Genomic DNA, 27,960 nt, shown 5'->3' with positions numbered 1-27,960 from the left:
CATAATGTAACCAGTGATGTACCATGAATTAGGAACTCCGGAAAATCCCCTTTTGTGAATCTATCCTAACTCGGCCTTGGTGGGCCTTGTCAAATTTTCCAGCTACAAATGTTCTTCCTTCAGCTCTGCTGCCCATCTTCCAACTTGCACCACTTCCTATTCACCCTGTGTTTGGTGACCTATTGTAGCTGCCAGTCCAGCAGTGCCTCTTGATATTCTTATCCTTGTCCCCCATTGGCTGCACCCTCCTCTATCTTTGTAACCTGCACCTATTCTACCACCCTCAATAATTCATATCTTTTATATCTTCAGCACATATTAAAGTACTTTATGCAACAAATAATTTGCAACAAACAGTCTGCAGCAGATAGTCCTCTGGTGGTTCCTCCTTCAATATCCCCAGTCTTCATCTCTGTACCATTAGTTCTTGTGCCTTCACCACTTAGACACCAAGTTCTAAGATACTCTCCAAAGTTGGTCATTAACCTCTGTTAGTCACCGGTACTAATAACTGTTTATGTGGATCAGTGTCCAGTTTTGTCTTGTGATGCTCCTAACCCAAGAATTAGGAGCAAGAGTAGCTCCTTAATCTGGTCCACCATTCAACAGGATCATATTTCACCTTTCCACTCTCATCCCTTGATTCTGTTGCTATCCAGCTATTGATCACAATCTTGAATATGATCAATGACTGAGCATCTACGTCCCCGGAGTAAAGTACTTTACTATGTTAAAGTTGCTACCCAGAAGCAAGTTATTATTGTGTTCTGGCCTGCACTGTTCTGATGGTCTCTACGTACTTTTTACAGGTTGGTATTATGTAAGCTTCTATTTGTTGATCACTATTATTGTTTCTAGGTAGCAACAATGAGCTGGTCAATTGAAAATCTCCTGAACTTTTAGATCGTGCTATCTGTGAATTGTACCTGGCTTTAAGAACCATTGCAGCAATTTGAATCCATTTGTGTTAGGGCTGATTTGCAAGTGAGCAGTTCTCTGTAAATAAGATGTTCAATTTGGGCAAATGTTGTGTTCCTTTTTATTGCCAATGTCAGAAAAGTTTTAAAATGTGATTCATATTCTTCTCAGAATGACCCGCTTTTGCACACATCAAAGCAGCCAGTGAGAGGCGCCTGTTGTCTGTGGGTTGTGAAGCAGAGAATACAAGGCCTTGGTCACATGGTCTGTATGCTTCACCACAAAAGGAGCTTGCTACAGCTTGTGCACTTTCATTACAAACACATTTTCAAACGGTGCCTAAAGTCATCTCAAAGCAAGCATTGACTCATTGCTTCCAGCACAAAAACATTACCTTGTAACTAATATACTTTTTCACAATTTTTTTTTGAAAATACTTCTTTATTTAAATCATGATGATAGATGATTTCACTGGAAAAGCCTCAAAAAGTTAGAGTGCATAGCGAGAATCTAGGTTGTTGACTGAATTGTTTTATGTTAGGTTCTTCAGGACATACTGAAACGAGCACTGGAACATTATGCATGGAAACTGCACATCCAAGGTGTGGGTCTCTCTGTAGTGGAGTGACGAATTGTTACAGCATGAAATTAGGATCTTTTGGAATCAGTTGTACCTAACACCAGAATGGCACAAAGTGTAATCCATTCATCAGCAGAGACCACATTGTGCTGAGCTCCCGGTGAACCAGTCTTTATGGAGTGGGAGTTATCAGAGATCCATCCCATTAGGAATCAGGAGCTCCTGCTGAATCAGCCTGCCTGTTTGTGAGCTGGTGAAAGGGCAGCTGGTAGAGAATGTCCAGTATGTAGAGCTGGAAGCAGGCTGCCTGCCCGGGGTGTGGGGCGGGGGTAGGGCTGCCTGCCCGGGGTGTGGGGCGTGGGGAGAGCTGCTCACCCAGTGTCATAGAACCATAGAGTAGTACTGCACAGAAACAGACCTTTCAGCCCAACTCGTCCATGCTCAACAAGATGCCCATCTAAGCTAGTCCCATTTGTCCTCGTTTGGCTCCTATCCTTCTAAACCTTTCCTATCCATGTATCTGTCCAAGTCTCTTTTAAATGTTGTTATTGTACCCACCTCTACTATTTCCTCTGGCAGCTCGTTCAATATATGCAGCATCCTTTGTGTGAAGAAGTTGCCCCTCATTTCCTTTTAAATCTTTCCCCTCTCATGCTAAACCTATGCCCTCTTGATTTTGGTTCCCTTTCCCTGGTTGGGGAGGGGGGGAGGAGGGGGATGGGGATGCGGGAAAGGTGCTGTGTAAATGTATGCATTCCTTTGTTGATTTTTTTGAATGTGGTCCTGGGTTTTTGGGGTGGTGGTGTTGGTGGGAAGCTAATGAATGCAGTATATTTGGATTTGCAAAGAGAAGATGCTGGGTTATTTAAGGATCATGGGATTAGAGCAGTTTAAATATTAGGGTGGAATAAAAGTTGTTTAACGGAAAGAAGGGAAAGGAATAAATTGGGTATTTTTGTATTGGACACTAACTGAAGAGTACTGCAAGGATCAATGCTTGACGCTTGGCTACTTACAACTTGTATGATGACTTCGTGGAAGGGGCTACAAGGATTATATGTAGGTTTGCTGATACGGAACTATGTGGGTAAGTAAGCCACGAAAAGGATACAAAGAAGCTGTAAAAGGATAAAGGCAGTTAAAATAAGTTTTAAAATACATGGCAAATGGAATATAATGTGGAAAAATGAAGTTAGCTTTTTTGGTGAGAGAAATAGCAAAGGATGTCTTTTTAGATGGTAAAGTACAAAGAGATTGACAGGGAGACTTGAGTGTCTATGTACATGAGTCATAGAAAGTTAATATGCAGATTCATCAGACAGTAAGAAAGCAAATGGAACATTATTAAGGCCTTACCTAAAGTGCAGTTTTTGCATATTCTGCAATATTGGGTTTCTGTCAAGAGACTATCATTAATTTCACAAAAAACAAATCTTAGAGAAGTGTTTAAATACTTTAAGCAATTACTCTCTAGCCCCCACCCAGAAATGAATTGCCTGTTGACATTTACAAATTATCGCAATGAATAAAAGATCAGCGTTGGTTTCTGCGGTTTTCTCTGTCTTGTCTGTAAGTCAGCTGCAATTTTGTTTTGGGGTTTACCCTGCCATTGCTGTACAATCTTGCATTTTATCCTCTTCCATAGATTTATTTTCAAAAAGAATGGCATATGTGAATAGTGAAGTAGTATTGCATTTAAAGTAGAGTCTTAGTGAAACTACACCGGGCTACAGCTTTGGTTTCAATTCCTAAGAAAGAATATACAGTACTTCTCCTAGGAAGAATGTATTGAATGTTCATTTGAGTTATTTCTTAATGGCAATTACAAATGTAATAAACCCTCTGTACTTCCCAGTTTAGAAGAATGAGGATGAGAGGGATAAGCTCAATGAAAGAGATTAAATTCTTAAAGAGTGTGACAGGGAAAGTGCTTAGAAGGTATTTAGGATCAAGATGAGGTGAAATTTCTATACTCAAAGTAAAGCAGCTCTTAAACCCAGAGGGCAGTTGATGCCCAGATGTACTAATTATACAGATCCTTTTGGCTACTGAGAAAAATGGGGACGATATAGAAAGATGTAGATGATATGCACTTTTTAAACTCTTTTTGTATGTTAAATACGTCATATAAATGCAGGATAGTGAAGCTGAGATGTTTTGAACAATTTCAAGAATTCTACCTTCCCTTTAAATCTCTTTTAAAAGTTCACACTTTATAATGTTCTGTGATATTTCATCCTTCCTGTACCACTTTTGGTGCCTTAAAGCAAAGTGATTCCCAGGCATCAGTTCCTGATCCAAGCCTTGTTTGTGGTAAGGCATCAGCCAGCCAGTCTCCTATGGGATATGAAACTGACATGTTTTAGGTGATTTTCAGTAGTCATTGCAAGGATAATATGATAACTGGCACAGGGGGATTTAAAAAAAGAGCAGATCGATTTATACTCAGTTTATCAGAGCTTATTCCCTGTCCCTATGTCATGGACTTTCAGTAAAGCTCAGGCATGTTGCATACGGAGCTGGCAAGATAAGATCAGTTGTCTGACGCTGCATGCTGAATTAAAATATCTTTTATTCTATTTCACTGCAAAGACTCATTCTTGAGTTACATGAGCCTGGGAATCACTGAGAGGAGGTTAAATGCATGCCATTGGTCTACTTTTCCTGATTGAAAAGAAAACTGATAAGATTAACCCAAACTGAATTTGTGATGTATAAAAAAACACCAAAAATACTTTACTTGTATTTACATAAAATATTTCACAGCCTCGGGATGATCCCAAGTACCTTCCAGCAAATGGAGGACATTTGAAGTTCAGTCACTGTCCTAATGGAGGGAAATGCACATCAGAGTGGAAGTGAAAGGGAGATGAACATGAGCCAATACACCAGCGAAGAATCACATGCCAATCTTTGGAATGGCAGCATGGGATCTTTTATGCTCACAAATAGGTTTAACATATCAGCTGAAATATGGCACCTCCAACAATGCTGCACTTGTTAAGATTACACTGGAGGGTATTGCTGTATTGTGTGCCTGCACCCATGATTTTCTAACCCCAAGATGACAGAGCAAACAGCTGAGCCACAGCTGACACCAGACATTTATCAAGTAATTTCACTTGGCTAAAGATGGATGAAAGGATCGGCAATCTAATAATGGCTCTGCCCCTATATGTCTGCTTTACTGTTTCAGATTTTTGAATGGTGGTATTTTCGGAAGTACGGCACATCCTTCATCGAGCAGGTCTCTGTGAGCCACTTGCGGCCACTTCTTGGCGCGGTGGATAATAACACGCCTACAATTAATTTTACTGCCAGCAATGGAGAAGCTGAGTCGAACAGGCAAAATGTTTCAGGTAATCACTTCTATTGATAACCTTGATTATCTTTGTGCAATGAAGAACAATTTTATGAATTGCAAAGAGTCAGAACTTGATACAGGAAATACCCATAGAATAGCATCTTCATGGTGGAATCTCAAGAGAAACATCCTGTATTGGGAATGCCATCATGGAATCATCCCACTTTTGCAGGAATGTTGTTATAGAACCATTCCTGTATATTGAGAATGCCATTGTAGAATCATCCTGTTTTTTGGGGATTTCATTGTGAAATTATCCATGAATATTGGCAGTGCCATCATAGAATTGCCTCCATATATTACAACCTGTGACAGATTTATATTAGTATGCTGAAAGTTGTCATAAAAATTAAATATTATGGTAAGTTTCTGAACCAGTTTTGTGGCAATAATTATGAGGTCATGTTATGCACTGTTGGATGCTAGTGCACATAATTTTTGTTCAATGTTAACAGTAGAGAGGGCATCCTATGCCTAAAATAATTCCCTATGTCGCATTAACTTTCTGTCTTTTGCATCAACCTATCAGAAATTAATTTTAGCATATTTACATACTTTTACATATTTAAATTAGATTTATTGAACTTGGACACATAAGAAAAAGAAGTAGGATTAGGGTATTGGGCTCCTATTGGCCTCTCTGCCAATCAGTAGATCATAGCTGATCTTTTACCTCAGCACCACCTTTGTGGACTAGCCCCATATCTTTTGATTTCCTTATGTGTATAGAATCTGTTTATCTGTGTGTGGAATATACTGAGTGACTGAGAGCTACAGTCCTCTTCAATAGTATTTGCAGATTCAGTATTACCTAGGTGGAGAAATTTGTGCTCATTCGTGTGCTTAAAGGCTGGGCCCCTTGTTTTGAGAAACTGAGCCCTTGTTTGAGACAGCCGAGCCAGGAGGAAACATCATCTTGGCATTTATCTGTCAAACCCAATTAAAATAAAAGTATGCATTCTTCAATGCTCAAGAGAGTGTGGGTCCACTCTGTTTCATCTCTCCTCATATGATAAACCAGCTATCCGAGGCATCAGTCTGGTGAACTTCTGCTGCACTACATTGAAAGCATTGAGTAGCTCGACCAGACCTGCACACAATATTCCAGTTGTGGTCTCACCTTGGCCTTGCATAACTGGAGGAGAACATGTCTACATTTGTACAAAAATCCTCTTGCAATAAAGGCCAATGTTTGCCTTCCCAATTGCTTGCTATACCTGCATGTTAACTTTCAATAATTTGTGTGCAAGGAAACTTGGGTCCACTTGAACACCAACAACAACCACTTCACTTTGTCTGCATGTCTTTGGTTATGAACTTCTGTATTCGTTCCTCTCCCTGTTAACCCTGCTTGAGAGAGTAGAGAGGATTATGTCTCTGCTCCATTCCTAGCTGTAGGTCATTATCACTTTTATTTCTTTTCCCTCACCTCTCCCCTTCGAAACCAGAGGGGAAGATGTGATCAGGAGATTAGTGTTTGCCCATTTTCATCTAGTGCAGCAGTCTAGTGAGCCTTACGTCTGTGGTGGGTAAGCTGTTAGAAAGGATTCTAAGAGATAGGATCGATGAGCATTTAGAGAATCATGGACTGATTAGGGACAGCCGGCATGTCTTTGTGAAGGGAAGATCTTGCCTCACAAGCCTGATAGGGTTCTTTGAGGAGCTGACCAGGAAGATTGATGGGGGTAGTGCAGTGGATGTGGTCTACATGGATTTTAGTAAGACGTTTGACAAGGCTCCACATGGTAGTCTTCTTCAGAAGGTCAGAGGCCAAGGGATCCAGGGAAGCTTGGCCATGTGGATTCAGAATTGGCTTGCCTCTAGAAAGCAGAGGGTTGTGGTGGAGGGAGCGCATTCAGATTGGAGGGCTGTGACTAGTGGTATCCCACAGAGATTGGTTCTGGGACCTCTACTTTTTGTGATATTTATTAATGACTTAGATGAGGGGGTGGAAGGTTGGGTTAGCAGGTTTGCAGATGACACAAAGATTGGTGGTGTTGTGGATAGTGTGAAGGGCTGTCGAAGCTTACAAGGGATATTGATAGGATGCAGAGCTGGGCTGACAAGTGGCAGATGGAATTCAATCCGGAGAAGTGTGAGGTGGTACACTTTGGAAGGACAAACTCCAAGGCGGAGTACAAGATAAATGGCAGGATTCTGGGCAGTGTGGAGGAGCAGAGGGATCTGGGGGTTCATATCCACAGATCACTGAAAGTTGCCTCATGGGTAGATAGGGTAGTTAAGAAAGCTTATGGGACGTTAGCTTTCATAAGTCATGGGATCGCGTTTAATGATGCAGCTTTACAAAACTCTGGTTAGACCACACTTAGTCCAGTTCTGGTCGCCTCATTACAGGAAGGATGTGGAGGGGTTGGAAAGGGTGCAGAGGAGACTTACCAGGATGCTGCCTGGATTAGAGAGTATGGATTATGAGGAGAGACTAAAGGAGCTAGGGCTTTACTCATTGGCGAGAAGGAGGATGAGGGGAAACATGATAGAGGTATACAAAATATTAAGAGGAATAGATAGAGTGGGCAGCCAGCGCTCCTTTCCCAGGGCACCAATGCTCAATACAAGAGGGCATAGCTTTAAGGTAATGGGTGGGAAGTTCAAGGGAGATGTCAGAGGGAGGTTTTTCACCCAGAGAGTGGTTGGCGCATGGAATGTGCTGCCTGGGGTGGTGGTGGAGGCTGATACGTTGGTCAAGTTCAAGAGATTGTTAGATAAGCATATGGAGGAATTTAAGGTAGAGGGATATGTGGGAGGAAGGGGTTAGATAGTCTTAGGTGTGGTTTGAAGGTCAGCACAACATGGAGGGCGGAAGGGCCTGTATTTTGCTGTATTGTTCTATGGTTCTCTTTAGCATGCTAAAAAGTTTCCATGTGCTGCATGAGAGTGTCAATTAACAGACCCTGAAACAGCACACTTCCAACTGCAACTTTGTCCATTTACTCCACACATGCTGTCGCTACATTACATGTAAATTTTAACATAGAAAGGAGGGAGTTGCTGCACCTTCTATGTGCTATAAAGGAGCTGGGTATTGTGAGGTATGTTGGGGTTCAGCAGTTATTCGTTTAATAAGATCATTATCTCACCCGCTGATGTTTCAGGAGAGCACTTTGGTTTACCAAAACTGAGGTGCAGATGGCATAGGAGGAGAAACAGCTGGGAAGTGGAGCTCCGGGAAGTGCAAGAGGAACCTGCATTTCTATAGCAGCTTTCACTGTCAGGTAGTTCCATAGTGCTTTATAGCCAATAAAGTGTTTATGAAAAGTAGTCAATTCTTTAAATATGGGGAAATGAAGCAGCTAGTTTGCACCCTGTGATGTCCCACAAACAAACAGCTTGCTATTAACTATTGTTGATTGTGGGATGAATATTGATCAAGACTCCAGGATGAACTCCTCTGTTCTGTGATACAGATTATACATTTTCACTTTAGGCCAGAATTGATATCTTGGGTGAATAAGAGCAACTAACTGGGCACTGTACCAGTGATGCTTTCCTATAATACTGCATTGCCGTGTCCACATAGATTAGGGGCTCTTGTCTCTCTAGTTGTACCTCAACCGACTTCTGACTTTGAGGTGAGAGTGCTATCTTTGAGCATGCTGCCACTTGATTGCAGTAGCAGGAACAGCTAGAGCTGCAGGCAGTGTCGGAGAATGGGATAGCTGAGAAGTGGAGATGCAGATAATGCAGTGGGGAAGTAACTGGCAAATAACTTTGGCACAGGAGAAGCAGAATCTTGAAAATCCAGAGCTGTGGAGGGACACTTACAGGTGAGAAGGAGCAACTGGCACAGGGCATTACTTTGCAGGGATACATTGGGAAATGCATGAGAGGAGCAAGATGAATTTCATCACAGCACTGCTCATGTAGTATTGTAAATAGATAAGTCTCTTTTTTTTATATATGCCTATAGATTTCGGATTGGTTAGACATAGATTGTTTCAAAGTGAGGCTGACTCTATATTAATTTGTAAATCTAAGCATTTTAAGAGGTTAATCCCATTAACCATTAATTGTTGCATTGTCATAACATAGAGAATAGAAGTAGCAAAATGAACGTGAGATGTGTTCCTTCATTGGCCAAGATTGTCAAAGTTGAGCATTATCAGTATTTAGAGTAGTGGTATATTTCCATTTCAGATATTTAGTTTGGTTATCAAGCATCAATCTACTCAGTTTCAATCTTAAAATTTCACTTTTTTTTGCACATTTTTTTTTAATTTCCAGGATCAGCTGCCACTGAATGAGTTTGTGGCTTCTATCTACAGCTACCAATATCTTAATGTTCATCCCCCTCATGGATCATCACAGCCTTGTGAACTGTGAGGAACAAAGTTTACCACTGGGAATCTAAGACTCCTGATTCTTAGTTCCTCAGTCCTGAAATTTGTCTCCTCACAGTTAACCATACTACCAATCTCACCCAAACTCTGACCCTAACTTCTTCATGTTTACTAATTACATTTGCCATTAACTTAGCAGTCAGAGAATTTAATTGCAAGTAATTAAGTAAGTTCTAGAAGAAAAAAATTAGTGTCATCAATGGAAACATGAAGCTACCAGTTACTGTAAAAATGTATCTGCATTCCTAACCCAGTCTGGCGTACATGTGACTCCAGCCCCACCAGTGTGATTGACTCTTAACGGTCTCTTCAGTTCAGTGGCAATTGAGGATGGACAAAAAATACTGGTATTGTTAGCGATGTTCACACAGTATGAACAAGGGGAAAAAAGTCACGTTCAGCCTCTAATTCCCTCCTTAGCACTTCCATCTCCATGAAACCTTTCTCTTTGAACAAGCATTTAGTAATTCCTCCATCTTCCATTTTTCCTTATGCAGGTTTTAAGAATTTTTTTTAAGAGTTCTCATTCTCTTGTTCAAATCCCCCTTGGATCATTGTCGTCATATGACATATTCATATTAATCACCTGGGGACATATTGTGATAATATCGGCACCATATAAGTACTGTACAAATTGTCTTGTCATTGGAAGAACTTTATCATTAGACTTTGGATTAAGTACAAATTCAATTTACTTTGGACTTTTATAGCCAGCAAATAGAAGATGCTTTCTTTCCTCTATCCATTCATTAGGGTTAAGAGGTGAAAGGCCTGTCAAACACTTCACCACACTAACCAATCCCTACTAGGGACTCATTAAGAAATAAATCTATCAGCATTTTAGATTAAATTCTTGTCCATCCTTTTGCCTTAAATTAATGTTTGAAAATTTGTTTTGACAGAATGTAAGGTATGGAGAAACCCGCTGAACCTCTTCAGAGGAGCTGAGTACAACAGGTATGTCAATATTGTCTCGAGTATGGTGATGGAGGCAAAATTTGTTTGTGTGTACGTGCATGTGGGGATGAAGTGGGTGGAGTGAGAATGAGAGAAAAAAATGCAATGCTTCCTCTCCATTTTAAAACAAAACAGAGCTGTTGAAACTTCCACAATGGGCATAGTTAGTGCCATCAAGTATGGTATTTGTGCCTGAGAAAAGAGCTTCTGTAGCTCAGGCGGTTGGGACTACAAGGTTGCACAGATATTTCCCTTGGAGTCTTAAACTTATTGCCACCACTGCAAGAGCTTGTGCTTAATTTATGACTGAAACAGGAACATCTTACCGTTATTCCATGCACTGCAACTAGCAGCCAACAAATCGTAATGTTCAGTGTTTCTGTGAACTTATTCAAAGCCCAAGGCTTATCATCTACCCTGTGAGTGCTTGAGGTAGTGTAAAGGGAGTTTTACTCCATATTTAATCTTTGGTGGATTTGAGTTGTGGGAATTTTACTCCTTGGCTTTGAATGTGTGAGTTTGAGGGATGGACAAGTGAATCATTTTTTTCCTCAGCAGTAATGTTGCACAACTCAAAAAGCACAACATTAATTGAAGTTGATTAACTTTCTACCTTAGGACAATGTATCATTTGCATAGGTGCAAACGTTGTTGTTAATTATTTTGATGGTTACTTTGAATTAATATTTTGGTTGTACACACCAGTATGAGCATGGAGTCATGGAATAGTAAAACACAGAAAGAGGGTGTTCAGCCCACCATGTCCATGCCAATGTTTTTACTTAATAACACTAATCCCATTTGCCCGTATTAAGATTGTATGCTTCTGTACCTTGCATATTTACATGCCTGTCTAAATGCCACTTGTACATAGTAATTGTACCCGATTCCTGCTGAGTTTCTCCAGCAGTTTGTTTTTTTGCCCCAGATTCCAGTATCTGCAGACTCTTGTCTCCAAACATTTTAATGCATTTGGGCTTCAGCCAGATGTATGAATGACGCTGACACTTTTCAGACTGCAGCCCGATCATAGCCTTATTTTGTGGATTTACTGTTCACTAATCCAGTTTTTTGTTTTTTCTAAAGATACACATGGGTTACAGGAAGAGAGCCTTTGACATATTATGACATGAATCTCTCTGCACAGGACCATCAGACGTTTTTCACATGTGACACAGATCATGTCAGACCCGCAGATGCAGGTGAGTCCGAGATACTGTCAAGCAGAGAAATCCGATAGCATTTAGGGTGCAAGAATGCTGTCGTTGTGAAACACATCCTTCGTGGAACATCAAACTAAGTTTTTTAATCATGCTAGGAGTTGTTAGGGTGTGGGATGGTGTCATTTAAGACAGAACTACTTAATTTGTGAGAGTTTGGATTTTCAAAATTTTTAAATCTTAGACTAACTATGCACACCTGTGCTGGCATGCTTTTCATATGAGAAATTCATTGTGAGTCAGACTCTGTGACTGCCGAGCTCAGGTAGCTACAGTATAAACATACTCTTAGAATATTACAATGCACAAGCACTTTTAATGGAGGTTACCAAAGCTTTCAGGTATGTAATTACTAGGCTCGGTTCCTGTTGGATTAACTTGTTATTACATTCTTTTGTTAACATCCCCATTCCAATTACACTCAGTTCACTGAAGCCTTATGATTGAGGGAGTTTTAAGTTTTGTAGCAGTAAGAGGTCAAACTGCCAGGTGAAATTTGAAAGGGTTTGGCCTAATTCTTTATTAAATAAACATTGTTTCTTGTCCCATTTTCTAACCAGCAACCTGGTGTTAGTTGTCACTCCTTAGGAGATACTATTTCAATCAAATTCCTTGTTCACCCTAGGGAAGGGGGGGGGGGGGGGGGGGGGGGGGGAGGAATATCTAGGCTTTGAGTTGCTTTTTTTCCAGTTTACCTTGCACATTAGGAGTTCAGCTGGCTATCTTACGAAGCGGAGTGAAATTCACACCCTTTCTTTTGCTGTTTGACAATCATATTAATTACATCTTTCACTTTTAAACTTAGTGTTCTCCATAGTATACTCTGTTTCCCAGCAATGTTAGCTGATTTTTTTTTCATTCAGGATGAAGACTTCACTTAATTAGATAGTGGATTAGAGCATCAAATGGCATATCACCAGTGTAAATTGTATATCTGCCTCTTCCATTTTAAACCCTTGTAAGAAGACAGTAACTTGCCAGTGTCTACTTTGACTTAGCATTTATGTTCTGCTGTGCACAAAGCCTCAGGGATTAGTCAGATGAAAAATCAGCAAGTGTTTGTCTCTGCTTTGGATTCCTTCTGGTAAGCTTGAATTTATGACAGGCAACCTGGCAGGGCAAAAATGGATTGCGTGATGATGCATTCTGTGATGCAGTAGCCTTATGACACATTGCTGAAATGCTTCCATGAATAGTGACATCTTAGTGTCCTCAAAAAAAACAAAACAAAGGACTGTTTGCATTGAATCAATTCAAGACAGGAGAGGAAAAAATCCCCTGGGGACAGCAATGAGTTATTTTTCAATAAATCGCTGTGAATTTCTGGTGGTAAATTAATTCTTGAAGTACATGTGCAGAACATCACTCTATAGTTGGTGTCTGAGTTTCCTCTCATTTTCATATTGTTCCTGTTTCCTGAACAGTGTTTTCACCTGGAGGTGCTTTGATATCTGTGAGAAGGATCTAAAGGGCTACTGCTCCTTTCCACCATGAGATAAACATAAAATAAAAGCACTGACTGTTCAGCAAGTTGGGTAGCATCTGTAAAAGGAAGAACAGTTGTTAATTTCTTGAGTAGGATTCTCAATTGCAATTGCAACCCAGCTACGATCAGACCTTACTGCACGCAAGGAATCCAAGTCCTCACATTTGGTAGATTTCTAAAGGAGGTTCATTGTAGTTGCAGACCTTTTCATCTTGCACAGCAGCTGACCTGAGCCTTGTTATTTTTTTCCTCCAATTAATGTACACTGTTCCAAATTTCACTTGTGGTTTTGGAACTTGCATTTACAAAGCACCTTTCATGACCTCAGGATGTCCCAAAATGCTTTAAAACAATTGATCAGTTTTGAACTATTGTCGTTGCTGAAAAATTGGGAACTTGGAGGCTGAAAAGTTGCATAAATAGAAATGCCTAAATCATCTGCTTTAACTGCAAACTTAGAAAAATATTGATCAAGCCCTTGTTGCTCTTCTTCGAGTGTGTCATAAAATCTTTACAAACAGTTGAAATTAAGCAGATGAGACATGAGTGTAACAAAGGACTGCAGCTTCAACAGTGTAGGACTTGGTCAGTAGTTTAATATATTAAAATATGTCATGCATGCACATTCTGTCATTTTTTTTCAAGTATAAAGCCCTCTGTCTATAGTTGTAATGGAAATTACCTGTCAACTTGTAGCACAGTAATTACATCCATCCTTTTGGAGTCACTGCTGGACTATCACTGATGAGACGAGTTGGTGTGGCTAATTTACATTGATCGTTTCAGTATGAAATGAAAGTGTAAAATAAATACTCAGTGCTGGACATTTAAATATTTGTTCGATTCTGTTGCCACGTACTGGTTAAATTATTTTCCATCCACTAATCTTCACTAAACATGCTTGGTTTGTGCATGTGAAATGCCAGAAGAAGTCAAAATCAGAAACATCAGACCTACCAGGTTCTGGCTTGTCTTTGCTGTGGAGCGTGGAGCACTGAGACCAATTTGTGTATTTGCTACCCTTCTGATGACAGCAGATTTAACACACACCAGGGATTTGGGAGTGTCTTGACTTGATTGATTTATTACCACAACCGTCAGGGCTTTCGGCAAGCAAAGGCTGATGAAAGAGTAGGCATTTTGATTCTTCTTCTCACACCTGCCATATTTCATGTGAAGAACCATGAGACGGGCATCTTTCGACTGATGTGTTAGGTGACATTTTCCAGATGCCATGTGTAAAATTCTGAACTTGTATCCTTGCTTGGGATCATGTGGCCATTGGCAACACAGCATAAATCATTTTTTTAATAATATATTTAATGTTTACGTTATACTTCAGTCTATTGGGTTGCACCTATCCATGTTCGAACATCTGTCTTTTTAAGATGGAAACATGTAATGGCTTTCTAGTCAAATGTGGGCTTAAATAAAGTGGTTTTCTTTTCCTGTCTAGTTTTTCTGTTGCTATGCTGGTGAGTGTCAGATGTAAGTAACCATGTTATTTACATTTATTTCTCTTAACAGTGATGCAGAAAGCCTGGCGAGAGAGGAATGCTCAAGCTAGAATGAAGGCAGCATACCAAGCTTTGGAGTTAAACAATGAGTATGTTCTATACTGCCAAATGTGATTTTCACACTCTGCCTCTGCCATCTATATCAAGCTCTTGAAGGTCTTTGATCCACTCGTTTAATGGAATTGCTTCAGTGTGTGATCTCCTTATTCTTATCTCCATTTTGAATTTACTGAATGTTGCATTTTATACCATATAAGGGGATGGGGGGATTGCTGCCAAGTGTATGACCTTTAACATTTTGAAATGAGGAAACAGTGCAAATTGCTTAAAGGCTGCATTGACATATTGCTGAGGAAAGTTTAGTATGTTGAATAGTGCATTAAAAGTAGTGCTCAGTTTACATTGAAAATCACTTGTGTTATAGCACAAAAGTGCTTGAATTTATTTCACCAATTACATTTAGTCAAAGAGTTCTTTGATTGTTTCTGAGGTGGCTGGAAGGATTTCAACATAAAAAGAGGATATATGCTGCAAAAGAGCAGGGAAGTGGGACTAATTTGTAGAGCTTTCGGAGATCCTCAAGGTATAATGAGCCAAATTAACTCCTTTGTGTTGTAATACTTAAGGAGTGTATCTGGTCGTACACAGTCTGACAAAGATGTGGAGTTGACACAGTAATTGCAGCTAAGATGGAAAGCAGTGGACATAACCCTGACCCCAAATTCTGTACCGCTCCCCTTACAAAAAATGTACAGTTTTGCTCCTAATACCTAATCTTATGATTGTATAAGAATACCCTTAGTACAAAAACAATAAAGAGTTTGAGCAAAGTGGTAATTAGCTGTGATTCTAAGAATCTGTGGAGATGTGAATAACAAATATAAAAGAGGGCAAATCATCCTGTTGCCTGCAAACTCCAACATTAATCCTAATACCCTCTATCTGATGGGAATGGCCATGAAAGCTGGCATAGAATTGATGGGCTGAATGGCCTTTTTCTTTGCCTTAAGAAATGATGAGAAATATTTGAAAGGGTGTCATCTGTAGGCAAATATAATGAAAAATGTGAACTTCACTGGACAGTTCCTTCAAGGAGCTGACCCACATGTTGGGCCCAATGGCCTCCATTGTTATGTCATGCTATAACTCTGAAGTATTAGTTTGTGTTTTCAGGAAAATAACTATTGTAGGGGTGTTCACTTTGGGTCACATTTATATCCCTCAAGGGCAAGAGGCAATCTCTAGTCACCACTATCTCATCTCAAGTCAAAGTGTTGCAAAGATAAAAATAGTTAAAATTTTAAAAAGTTATGAGGTGCACTATTTTAAACTGGTGTACATGCCAACTATAGTGTGCCAACTGTTTTGTTTCTTTTCCATCTTAGGTGCGCCACAGCATACGTTCTCCTTGCTGAGGAGGAAACAACCACAATACTTGAAGCTGAGAAACTATTTAAACAGGCACTAAAAGCTGGTGAGGTGTGTTACAGAAGGAGCCAGCAGCTTCAGCACCACAGCCCTCAACAGGAGGCACAACACAGTAAGCTGCCTACTATGCCATAAATATTGATGTGTTGCTGCATAAAAACATTAAGGGAAGTCTCTGCAATCCTTCGCCACTTGGGCCAGCCTTTTAATAATAAGTTTGAGGAGCATGCAACTTACAGTGAGTTGCAGTGTAGTAAAGGAATATAATAATAGTTTTATTGACAAGCAATAAAAGACAAACTGCAGTAACAAATCTGCTGGAGGAATTCAGCAAGTTGAGCAGCATCTGTGGGAGGGAAGAAATTGTGGACGTTTCGGGTTGAAACTCTGTATCAGGACTGAGAGTTGCGAGGCGAGATGGCCAGAATAATGAAAAGGGGAAAGGTGAGACAGGAGTCTGGGGTGATTCGTGGACGGAGGAGGGATGTAAGATTTCAGGCAGTTGTGTTAGGTAAGGGAGGGGAGTGGGGATAGAGTTGGGACCTGCTGAGTTCCTCCAGCATATTGTGTTGCTTCAGATTCCAGCATCTACAGTCTCTTGTATCCCATCGTACTATTCCACTGCACTCAGCTCCACCCCTGCTGTACATCATCAGAGGTGTGTTGAAGTATGAAGTTTGCATTTGAAAATATCTCAATGTAATTATTTGATTTGTAACATTTTGGTTCTTATGGTTTACATAGACTTGATCAAAGCACAATACTGAAGTTTCTTAACTGTATTAATACAATATTGTTGAATGTGATTTAATAACCACAGGATAATAAATATGTTTGTACATTTTTGATTCATCTAAGAGTTGAAATAGAGTGGACAGAGTGTTCATCTTTGTTTTGTTGGGACAGATGCCCCCGATCTCTGAAGTGTTTACGCCATTACAATGTTAACAACTACAGCTTGTGTTTATATTGCATGTTTAGCTGAGTGAAATACCCAAGGATCTTCATAGAAATTGTATCAAACAACTTGACACCAAAGCAACTTGAAAAGATAATATGATGAATGACCAAAGGCTTGATCAGAGAGAGGTTTTAATGAGCTACTTAAATTAAAAATAAGTTTAATATCTTGGGGAGGAAATTGAAGACATTAGGCCTGGATAACTGAAGGCTTGACTGGCAAAGGTGGAGTGATTTTAATTGGGGAAGCTTAAGAGTTAGAATAGTAAATACTCTGGTGTGGAAGAATGGAGGGAGCTACGGAGTTAGAGAGGGAACAGGGCCAAGGCCAAGAATGGATTTGAAATCCAGGATTAGAATCATAAAACTTAACCGTAACACCAGAGTAAGATTCTATATACTGTTCAAATGAAGATTGAAGCTGATTTTCACATGATCATCAGACACTAATAACTTTCATTTGAAATGGGTTTGGACTTTAACCTAACTCGTCTTATTTTGCCAGGGCGAGACACAAACGTCTTAGTTTACATCAAACGAAGGCTTGCGATGTGTGCGAGAAAACTGGGAAGAATACGAGAAGCAGTGAAACTAATGAGAGATGTAAGTGACAGGGCCATATTCCCTTCACAGAACTGCAGAAACAATTGCATCTCAGCCTCTTCTGTGTCATTCACTTGTAATCATCAAGCCTACTTTAAATGGCCTTTGGCCCAGAGTTGAATTTAATTTCAAGGGGAACTTGCAGACACATGTCTGCTCTTTTGGGTCATCTTGTGCTAGGGGTTGGGAGGTACTGTTGAAACAGCATTGGTGAGTGCTGTCTTTATATTGGGGAAGCCCAGTCCACCAGTTTGACAGAAATTACAAGGTCCCTTGGCTACTGGAAGAATGAATAACTGTCCCTGACCAACATTTATCCCTCAACATCATTGAAACAGACAAAGAGCATACATCTCCCTTGCAATATGTGGAATCTGGTGGCCCAAGGATGTAAAAAGCACTGCAATTGACCAATATCATATCCCTTTGTGTCGGTGATAAATTCCAGTAGGCGACTTCTATAAACTGGTCTTGCCTCATCTTTACACAGATGCAATAAAAAGGCTTACCATAATAGTTATGATGCTTTTAAGAGTGCATGTAAATAATTTGCAATGTATTGCTGAGTTTGCTTTTCTACATTTTCAGCCTTTTGCAGCAGTCTGTTCATGCAGAGAAAGGGAGGGTTCTGTTATCGTGATGTGAACCAATTTGTCAGATTTTCCTTTCTGTGTAGAGACAACTTGTATTATTGAATGGTAGATCAATAATTTATCCAAGTACACACAGTCCTACCATGGATGTAGACATGGTCTTAAATGATTAGATTTGTTATTTTCATGACATGGCATTTGATGATCAGTTATATTTGCCCATTTTCTTTTGCAGTTAATGAAAGAGTTTCCACTCCTTAGTATGCTGAATATCCATGAAAACTTATTAGAAGCTCTTTTGGAGCTTCAGGCATATGCTGATGTACAGGTAGTCTTGGCCAAATATGATGGTAAGCGTCTCAAATTAAAACAAAAATCTAATTACAAAACGTCAATTCTGTTCAGTGCCATGTGTTTATACTGCCTTCTCTTCATTACCATACACTGTTGTTCACCTTGTAAAGTGTAATTTTTTTTAAAACACAATATTATTTTCCTTCGTGTTGGTTGTTGGAGCACAGTCTGGAACTCTCATCTGCTGATATCAAATAAAACTTTAACAGAACACCTTCAAGTGATTGTACTTCTCTCAATGTGATGCAGATTTAACCATCTAGAAGGTGTCCTTTGCTCATACTTCTAATATTTCACCACATTAAACACCTTCTACTACAATATCATTCATTTGCCAAGTCTTTGTTCTTTTAACTTCTTGATCCTGACTGTACAACTTACTATAGTTTTGAACAGTCATCTGTTAATTTAATTGTACAACTCTCTATTCCTTTATGCAAATCATAAACATATACAGTCGCATGCAAAAATTTGGGCACCCCGGTCAAAATTTCTGTTACTGTGAATAGTTAAGTGAGTAGAAGACAAACTGACCTCCAAAAGTCATAAAGTTAAAGATGAAACATTCTTTTCAACATTTTAAGCAAGATTAGTGTATTATTTTTGTTTTGTACAATTTTAGAGTGAAAAAAGGAAAGGAGCACCATGCAAAAGTTTGGGCAGCTCAAGAGATTTGAGCTCTCAGATAACTTTTACCAAGGTCTCAGACCTTCATTAGGTTGTTAAGGCAATGGCTTGTTCACAGTCATTGGTAGGAAAGGCCAGGTGATGCAAATTTCAAAGCTTTATAAATACCCTGATTCCTCAAACCTTGTCCCAACAATCAGCAGCCATGGGCTCCTCTAAGCAGCTGCCTAGCACTCTGAAAATTAAAATAAATGATGCCCACAAAACAGGAGAAGGCTATAAGAAGATAGCAAAGTGTTTCCTCAGTTCGTAATGTAATTAAGAAATGGCAGTTAACAGGAACAGTTGAGGTCTGGAAGACCAAGAAAAATTTCCGAGAGAACTGCTCGTAGGATTGCTAGAAAGGCAAATCAAAACCCCCGTTTGACTGCAAAAGACCTTCAGGAAGATTTAGCAGACTCTGGAGTGGTGGTGCACTGTTCTACTGTGCAGCGGCACCTGCACAAATATGACCTTCATGGAAGAGTCATCAGAAGAAAACCTTTCCTCTGTCCTCACCACAAAATTCAGCGTCATAAGTTTGCAAAGGAACATCTAAACAAGTCTGATGCATTTTGGAAACAAGTCCTGTGGACTGATGAAGTTAAAATAAAACTCTTTGGCTGCAATGAGCAAAGGTATGTTTGGAGAAAAAAGGGTGCAGAATTTCATGAAAAGAACACCTCTCCAACTGTTAAGCACGGGGGTGGATCGATCATGCTTTGGGCTTGCGTTGCAGCCAGTAGCACAGGGAACATTTCACTGGTAGAGGCAAGAGTGAATTCAATTAAATACCAGCAAATTCTGGAAGCAAACATCAAACCGTCTGTAAAAAAAAAAGCTGAAGATGAAAAGAGGATGGCTTCTACAACAGGATAATGATCTTAAACACCTCAAAATCCACAATGGACTACCTCAAGGGGCACAAGCTGAAGGTTTTGCCATGGCTCTCATAGTCCCCTGACCTGAACATCATCGAAAATCTGTGGATAGACCTCAAAAGTGCAGTGCATGCAAGATGGCCCAAGAATCTCACAGAACTAGAAGCCTTTTGCAAGGAAGAATGGGCAAAAATCCCCCAAACAAGAATTGAAAGACTCTTAGCTGGCTACAGAAAGCGTTTACAAGCTGTGATACTTGCCAAAGGGGGTGTTACTAAGTACTGACCATGCAGGGTGCCCAAACTTTTGCTTCGGGCCCTTTTCCTTTTTTGTTATTTTGAAACTGTAAAAGATGGAAATAAAAAAAGTAATCTTGCTTAAAATATTAAATGTGTCATCTTTAACTTTATGCCGTTTGGAAATCAGGTCATCTTTTACTTGCTTAGCTTTTCACAGTAACAGTAATTTTGACCGGGGTGCCCAAACTTTTGCATGCCACTGTATGGTTAAATGCTGAGAACAGAATATAGTCTTTAAAGAGCCCAGAACTTGCTACACCCTGCCTATCAAAGAACAATTCCTTTATCCCTAATCTGTTTGGTACCTCACAAAAAATTTTCATGACTCAGTTCATGAATAGCAACTTTTTCAAACATTTTGTAAAGTGTTTATACTAACTTTTAACTGTGGAGAAAACAATGTGGTATACAGGATTTCTTTCAAAAATTCTGTCTTAATTTTTTTCTCAATATTATTTAGTTAAATGCCTCCCTGACTCAAGAAATATCACACCAAGCATCATCAGCTTATATTGATCAGTTTTACAGATGCTATCATTGTCAGTACGGTGTTTGATTCTGCTGTTTGAGGCTAATTCCTTTGCATGCATTCCTAGATTTATTTTGTCAGGGTGAAAATAGCATTGTGAACTGCAGTTGACATTTGTCCTTGGATTAGTGGAGCAGCATAAAGAAAATTTACAAAACTGCACTTATTTTTTAAGCAAACATTTTATTAGTGGAATGTACAGAAAAGGGCATTAAAGTAATCGATATCTGGAAGTGAGTTTTGGGGAGCAGTTTTGTATGGTTTGGGCCGGAAAAGGAGTCCAGGGAGTGATATGTAGCTTATTTACTCGGGCTTTGTTGTGATAAAGCTGAATTTTTCCATGTATTGAACTTGTATAGATTATACACCTTAATCTATGTTGTCTTTGATTGCAGATATTAGCTTGCCAAAATCAGCAACAATATGCTATACAGCTGCACTGCTAAAAGCACGAGCTGTTTCAGACAAGTGAGTACCAAACCTTCCCTGTAATCTCTTCCAGTGCTATAATGCCCTGAGAAGTAATGCTCACTGCCAATGAGAGTATTCAGAAATTTATTTTTAACCTATCTACTCAAAACTGGTGTGTTTGATTAGTTCCTGGAAATTATGATTACCCCCAACAACAGAATAAATAAGTTACAAACTCAAACCACATGTTTTGTATGTGAAGATATAATTCTGTCACTTTTCTCTCTGAACCTGCCTCTTCTATTTAAACTTTATTTTAAATATTTTACTTAAAATTTTAATCTTAACGTCCATCTTGTTTTCATTTAATCAAGTGGACTGTGATGAATCTTATCCTGACGATATCATTCTGAGCAGTTGAGGAGGGTTCTCTGCACTACATTCAGAAACATAAAATGTTAGAGATGTGATATCTGCAATCTCTATATTGAACACAAGAGTTTATTTCTCATCAGTTAGTCTTGTAAAACTAAAAGTATGTACACTTTAGCAGATGAATAACATTATTTTAAATGGTGAATTTAACTGCTAGCTAGTATAAAACATTATGTCTGTTAACTTTCCATAAAGAACATGATGAGAAGTTAGTAATATTGTTTTCAAAAAGTATTAAAATAGTTGCACACTGCATTATTCTTTGAGCTGCACTGGAGGGTTGATTAAGATACATATTTGTCATGATCTAACTGAGTTGTAGTGGAGACTTTGCAGACTGTTCCAATGTATTAAGTTTTTTACTGTTCCAATCCTGTAAAGTCATGCAGTGCAATATCTGCCACTGATTTCATGCAAGTTACCATAGTAGACCTAATAGATGAATACAAAGCTGAGTAACTCTTCGGAATGCCCATGTAGTATTAATGACTTGGACCCATTTCAAGGCCATTGTACATTCTTAGCTCTTAGATGCTGGCTATAAATAACTGGTGCTCACTTTCACAGTTTCTGACCTTGTCTATATCTCCTAAGTAACTCAGAATTGCAAGTGATACTTATGTTCATGGATTGCAATGTTAAATATTAACATGGTGCTGCATGAAATCAAGATGTGACACAAAAAGTTACAATTTTTTTAGCACCTGTAATGAAGTGGATGTCTCTACCTGTGTTGTTCCACAGCTCCATCCTTTCCATACGTTACCACCTTATCTGTTGCTGATGTGATGTAAAATGCAATGGAAAAAGTTCTAGTAGGGAAAAAGCACCTGAAAAGCAAGGATTGTAATTATCTGTATGACATGCTTTAGAACAGAAAGGTATTAATTCTTGAGGTTTGGGAAATGATGATAAACCACTAGGATGTTATTGCTGCAAATTATGATGTTTTAAGTTATTGCTTGGCACCTTGTTCCCAGCCATGTCACCTTTTAACTGAATCACCTAGAATCCACCATTTGATGTACTTTGTGTGGATCATATACAGTATATTAAGGAATGCCAATCATTCAAATTTACATGTTACTCAGCAGGTACAAACCAACTGAGACCTGATTCTGTAGCACATTTGTTTGTTATTGCATATACAATATTACTTACAAGTCTATCATGTTTTAAAGCATGCTGATGACTATACAAAGGAATATTTAATGTAGAGAGATATGTTTGATAATCAAACGTAAGTTTTAAAAGATGAAACATAATTTGTGAGATTGAAGATCACAGTGGGGTTGTTACAGTGAATTAGGACTGACATAGAGCAAAATGAGACACAGGAGGCTGAAGGCCTTCACAATCAAAAATATTAAGGGGAACAAACTGAGAGGTGCAGATGCAGTGCAAAGTTACAGAGTAATTTATAGTCAAAGGCAAGGGTTTTGCATTTGATGTGTAATAGATGCTGGCTCAGTAATCATGATTGAATTTTGCCTAAGTAATTATAATGTTGTTGGAGATGATTAGGACAGGTGATGTCTATCTCCTGTGCTTGTTTTGGAAAAGCTGAAATTATGTGACAGGCCCTGATAATGAGTGACAGCAAATTCAAGATATATTTAGCTTTGTGGGTAGTGGCTTATGTGAGTATAACCTTGCACAGTCCTTAATGTAGACCTTAGTTATGCTCGACTCATTTCTGGTTATCTGTTGGTCAATTTACCTCTCACTATGACAATCTTTAATATGTTATTTTGTGTCTTTGTATTCCTATTAAGTCATAGATACAAAATCATGGATGCTTGATTATATTCCAAACTGTAATTCATCAGAATCATTTACACGGTATTTAAATTATCTCAATCATTGATTAGATTCCAGCCTGCATATCTGTGAATATCTGTAACCCCAAACATAGGCAGTGGAAATCCCTCAATCAAGACTCCATGCAGCAATTCATTGCAACTAAACAGATGAAGAATTTTTATCACCACTTTTTTCCCCCAAGGTCACATTGTTTTCAAACACACTTGTTCCTTTGTTACCTGAAACCATATGGTACAGGTCTTCTTAGGTTACATTGCTAATGATGTGATTATCTTACTTGGATAACTTGATCAATATTTTTGTTGGACACCTAGCAGTATACTAAATTGAAACACTTCTCTCTGAGGCTTTGATGTGGATCTTTTTCTAGCTAATATTTGATTTCTATTAGTTAAGTGATAGCCAATTTTCATCCACCTGCAGTGGGCAGAATTTGTATTAACATAATTATTCATACCTCCAGGAACGAGTTGATGCCTAAAATTTTGTTGTTGACTGATGTGAACTATTTGTGATCCTATCCTGGTTGTACCACTATGCCATGTGAAATTTCAACAACCATTTGAATTTATGTTGCACCTTTTAAAGGAACATCCACCCAGAGAATAGACAAAATGTAACACCATCACTTGTATAAGCTAGTGAACAGGTGGTTTAAAGACGGCAATAGATAATTTGAGAATGCTTAGGGAGCCATTTGCAGTTCTTGGGATCAAGACACGGCTACTCATGGTGGATTGATTAAAATCAGGGATACACAAGAATGCTGAAAGTATGCAGAGATCTTGGAGTTCTGTCTCACTGGAGTGTTCAGTCACCTTTTGTTTCCCTATAGTATAAGGATCTAAACTCAAAATATCCTTCGAGCTGACATTTCTGCACATTCACTTTAGACATGAATTTTAATGTATCTTAAAATTGTACTTTTGGGATTCAGTTCTATTCCCCAGAGCACTGCATTTGCTTTGCATCTGGACATCTACCTTACGCTTTTGAAGAAAATAGCAGCTGTAGCATGATTCTCACCACTATGAAGATGCTTTAGTTCAGTTCCCAATTGAATGACACTCAGGCAGAAATGGATGAGTGTCAGCTCCCAGCTAATGAGTTCTAATCTTCACTCATTGAAGACTGTAAAATTGAATATGATTAGTTCCTTAATATGTGGACTGTTGCCAGTTTAAAAATAAAACTTAGAAGTTGCCTAGATTGTAATGAAAAACATAATGGCTCATTATTATTCAATAGGGAAGAAAGCTTGCAGTACATACTTACTATAAATGGACTCTTTAGATTTCGGGATCACTCTCTGAGATGGTCAGTACATACGATCCTACCAGTCGGGTGCACATCCCTAGGACAAATATTTTTTGTTTTAAGTGGCGTCCAAGGCATATTATAGCAGTCTGGTCTCAACAAATATTAGTCGCAAGGATGTTTTGTGATAGCAAAGAATGCCAGTTAAACAGGATGTGTAACGTAAAAATGATATGTGGCATAGGGTTGTGTTCGGTAATGCTGAGCTAATTGCTTGCATTGCTTAATTTCATGTCATCAAAGGCATCTGTTTGTTTGTCACTATTCTGTTCCTTCATTATCTGATGTTTCCGGATTTTTAAAAATTATCACTTGCTTTCGGGATAAAATTCTTCCAGGTCTTTTGTGAAACATTGTGCTTTAGCTTCTGCTTAGCCCTTGGTCTCCATACTTGGTCTACAGAGGTGTTTCATGGAGTTGCATAAAATTTAAAATATAAGTAAAAGGATATTTGGCCCAATGATCTACGTTATGTTTATGTTTCATACAAGCCAGCTTCACACAATTCCATCAACATAACCTCTAATTACTTTTTCCTTCGTATTTATCTAGTTATCTAGCTTCCACTTAAATGCATTTACGTGATTATCTCAAATTCTACTTGGGGTGTCAGGTTCCACATTCTAACCACCTACTGGATAAAGAAAAGCCTCCTAAATTTCCTGTTAGATTTTCTAGTAACTACCATATATTTATGGCTATTAGTATTCAACAGCTCCACAAGTGTAAATGTCCTCACGATGCCAAGCATATCGGACTCCTTCATAAATTTGAAGTCACCTCCCTTAGCTGTCTTTTCTAAAGAACACTGGTCTTTCTCAGCAGGAGAGGGTACATAAAGAATGAGGTGTTTATGAACGGAGCAATTTCAATTTTAGATTTCTGTATTGAATGGATCTACTTTACACTGAAGTTCATTTTGCTTGCTTGATAATAGGTTCTCACCAGAGGCAGCCTCTCGGCGAGGACTCAGCACAGCAGAAATGAATGCTGTGGAAGCAATACACAGAGCAGTGGAGTTTAACCCACATGTGCCAAAGGTAAGTGTGACAAATACCATTCTGTTCCATTTATTCAGATAACTCGGGTAGTGAAACACACCAGCTTCAGAGTCAGAATGTAGATTCAAGATGCACTCTGGAGATTCAGTACTGCTCTGAAAAATAAAGTATTTTTTTCAAAATGAGATGTTAAAAAGGGGGCCCCCATTTGCCCTTTCAGATAGAAATACCCATTTGTTCTCTTGCTCTTAAAAAGGCAAGTGAGTTCTCTCAGTTTTCCCACAACTCTTTTACCCTATCCAAAAGCACCAATGTAGATTGTCATTAATTACTCTGCTGTTTATGGGACCTTCCTATGCATAAATTGGCTGTGGCAAATCCTCAGGACATGAAAGGCACTTTTAATGCAAGTCCTTTCTTAATATTCAACTGTTGGTTTGGTAAGGGTATCAGAGTCAAATAAGACTTCCAAAAATGGAATTGATAGGCACTTGAATGAAAATCATTTACAGGCTTTGAGTCAAATAACCTCCATCTGTGCTATAATAGTTCAGCAAGATGATGTAAAATGATTGCTCTTCAGTAAATAGAATAGGATTGGTATCTTGCTTTAATTTGGCAGCGATATTTTGTGGTACGAATACTCTGTATGCATCTCCAAATAAATGTGAATATTAAGTTGGGGCTAGTTTACATTATGTTCTTTTAAAAATTAAAATTTAGCTTTTGGACATATTCACACCATATTCACTACCAGTTAAAACTGTGTACATTTGAATGATCGACCTGCCTATTAGTGTCATGACCAATGAAAGAGTGGTTGCCGAAATTTGATTCTTCGTCCCCTCTTACTTCTCATCTACATGCTGCCCCTTGATGACATCATCTGAAAACACAGAATTAATTTCCATCTGCGTATTGATGATAATCAGCTGTAGCACACTGATACCTCTCCTGGCTGTCCACCATCCCTAAATTATGAGAATGCTTGTCTGATATCCAGTCATAGATGAGCTTAAGTGTCTTCTCAGTATTTGGAAGACCAAAGCGGCTCCTTTCATCTCTCCTAGCCATTATTTCATTCCCTATTCCTGACATGTGTTTAACTAGTTCTTCCAGCTTATTGTGTGTTGCATGTGTTTAAGTTACATTGTCCACATTAACATTATTGTTGGTGTTCACAATATCTCATTATTGCAGTGTTATTGTAAAATCTGTGACATATGTTTCAATGTAAAATGACATTAATAGACACAGTAAACACTTTTCAGGATTTTTGTTTTTTTCTTTTTTCTCAGTTGTTCCAATACCCTCAGGGAATACTATGCAATACTGGGCAATTTAAGTTTAATAATGCTTGAAAATTTCACAAAGCAAAACTAAAAAAAGTCATTAGCCCATATGGTACTTCACTTCAACATACCCCTTTGATAGCTATTAAGTGTTGCTGTTTTGAATTATGAATTCAACTTGCACTTGGATGATTATTAATGAAAGCATTTAGGCATTAATGTATAAGTCTGTGGAGTGTACCCAAGGTAACAGGGCTAAGCCGGCACTTCAAGGATGATTCTTGACGATGGCTCATACAGGCATTGTACTACTTTTTATGCCCAATTCTGCTTCTGCATACTTTAAAGCATGAAGCCTTAGGGAAAGAACAAGGTGTTTTCAAGTGAGGCTTTTACTGCAGATAGGAACAACATGTTCTGTGAGGGACAACTAAAATGGGGGAAAAAAAGTAGTCATTAATCAAAATTGTCATCAAGTTCATTTCTAAATGTAAATTAATTCTGTAAGAACAAATTGGAATTTTAGTCATATTTTAGTTCCACAGCATCTGGATTTAAAAAAATGTTTTATCAATATCAACAACTTATGAATTGTTCAAATTTATATTAAAAAGGATGTTGAAATGGATGTAATATTAGTTTTCAGTTGAACTTAAATTTTTAGCATTTCCTTTTTGAATAGTGAGATAAGTGAAAGAACAAAGGCAGCTTTTCTGAATCAAGTTCTGAAGATTTGCTGATGTTTGGAATTTAAAAATGGAGACAGAATTGAAACTGTTCATGTATTTGGTGTTTCCTCCTTAAACCCACCTTCTTCACCTACTCTAACAATGTGTTTGAGAAGACTTTCAGTCAACTTTCCTAATATTTATTTTGTTTTTATTTCTGTAAATATTTTGATTAATCTGTGAAGCAGATTGTGATGTTTTACTGCACTGAAATAGTTAAATGAAACAAATGAAGGAAA

The 27,960-nt window shown here is 38.6% G+C and overlaps 1 protein-coding gene across 4 annotated transcripts in view; it reads left to right on the top strand.

The window, feature by feature from the left end:
- Positions 1 to 27,960, top strand: part of LOC127580729 (suppressor of tumorigenicity 7 protein homolog) — a 129,959-nt gene that overhangs the window by 58,118 nt on the left and 43,881 nt on the right. For all 4 annotated transcript variants that reach the window (XM_052034527.1, XM_052034528.1, XM_052034526.1 and 1 more), the window contains exons 3-11: positions 4,695 to 4,857; positions 10,123 to 10,177; positions 11,264 to 11,379; positions 14,411 to 14,489; positions 15,786 to 15,940; positions 17,294 to 17,391; positions 18,220 to 18,334; positions 21,109 to 21,181; positions 25,638 to 25,740. In XM_052034527.1, the coding sequence (XP_051890487.1) occupies positions 4,695 to 4,857; positions 10,123 to 10,177; positions 11,264 to 11,379; positions 14,411 to 14,489; positions 15,786 to 15,940; positions 17,294 to 17,391; positions 18,220 to 18,334; positions 21,109 to 21,181; positions 25,638 to 25,740 (957 nt within the window). The remainder of the gene's footprint in view (positions 1 to 4,694; positions 4,858 to 10,122; positions 10,178 to 11,263; positions 11,380 to 14,410; positions 14,490 to 15,785; positions 15,941 to 17,293; positions 17,392 to 18,219; positions 18,335 to 21,108; positions 21,182 to 25,637; positions 25,741 to 27,960) is intronic.

The sequence above is a fragment of the Pristis pectinata genome, chromosome 20 (assembly GCF_009764475.1).
Source record: "Pristis pectinata isolate sPriPec2 chromosome 20, sPriPec2.1.pri, whole genome shotgun sequence".
Classification (NCBI taxonomy): domain Eukaryota; kingdom Metazoa; phylum Chordata; class Chondrichthyes; order Rhinopristiformes; family Pristidae; genus Pristis; species Pristis pectinata.
This window is presented reverse-complemented; position numbering and strand designations above follow the sequence as displayed.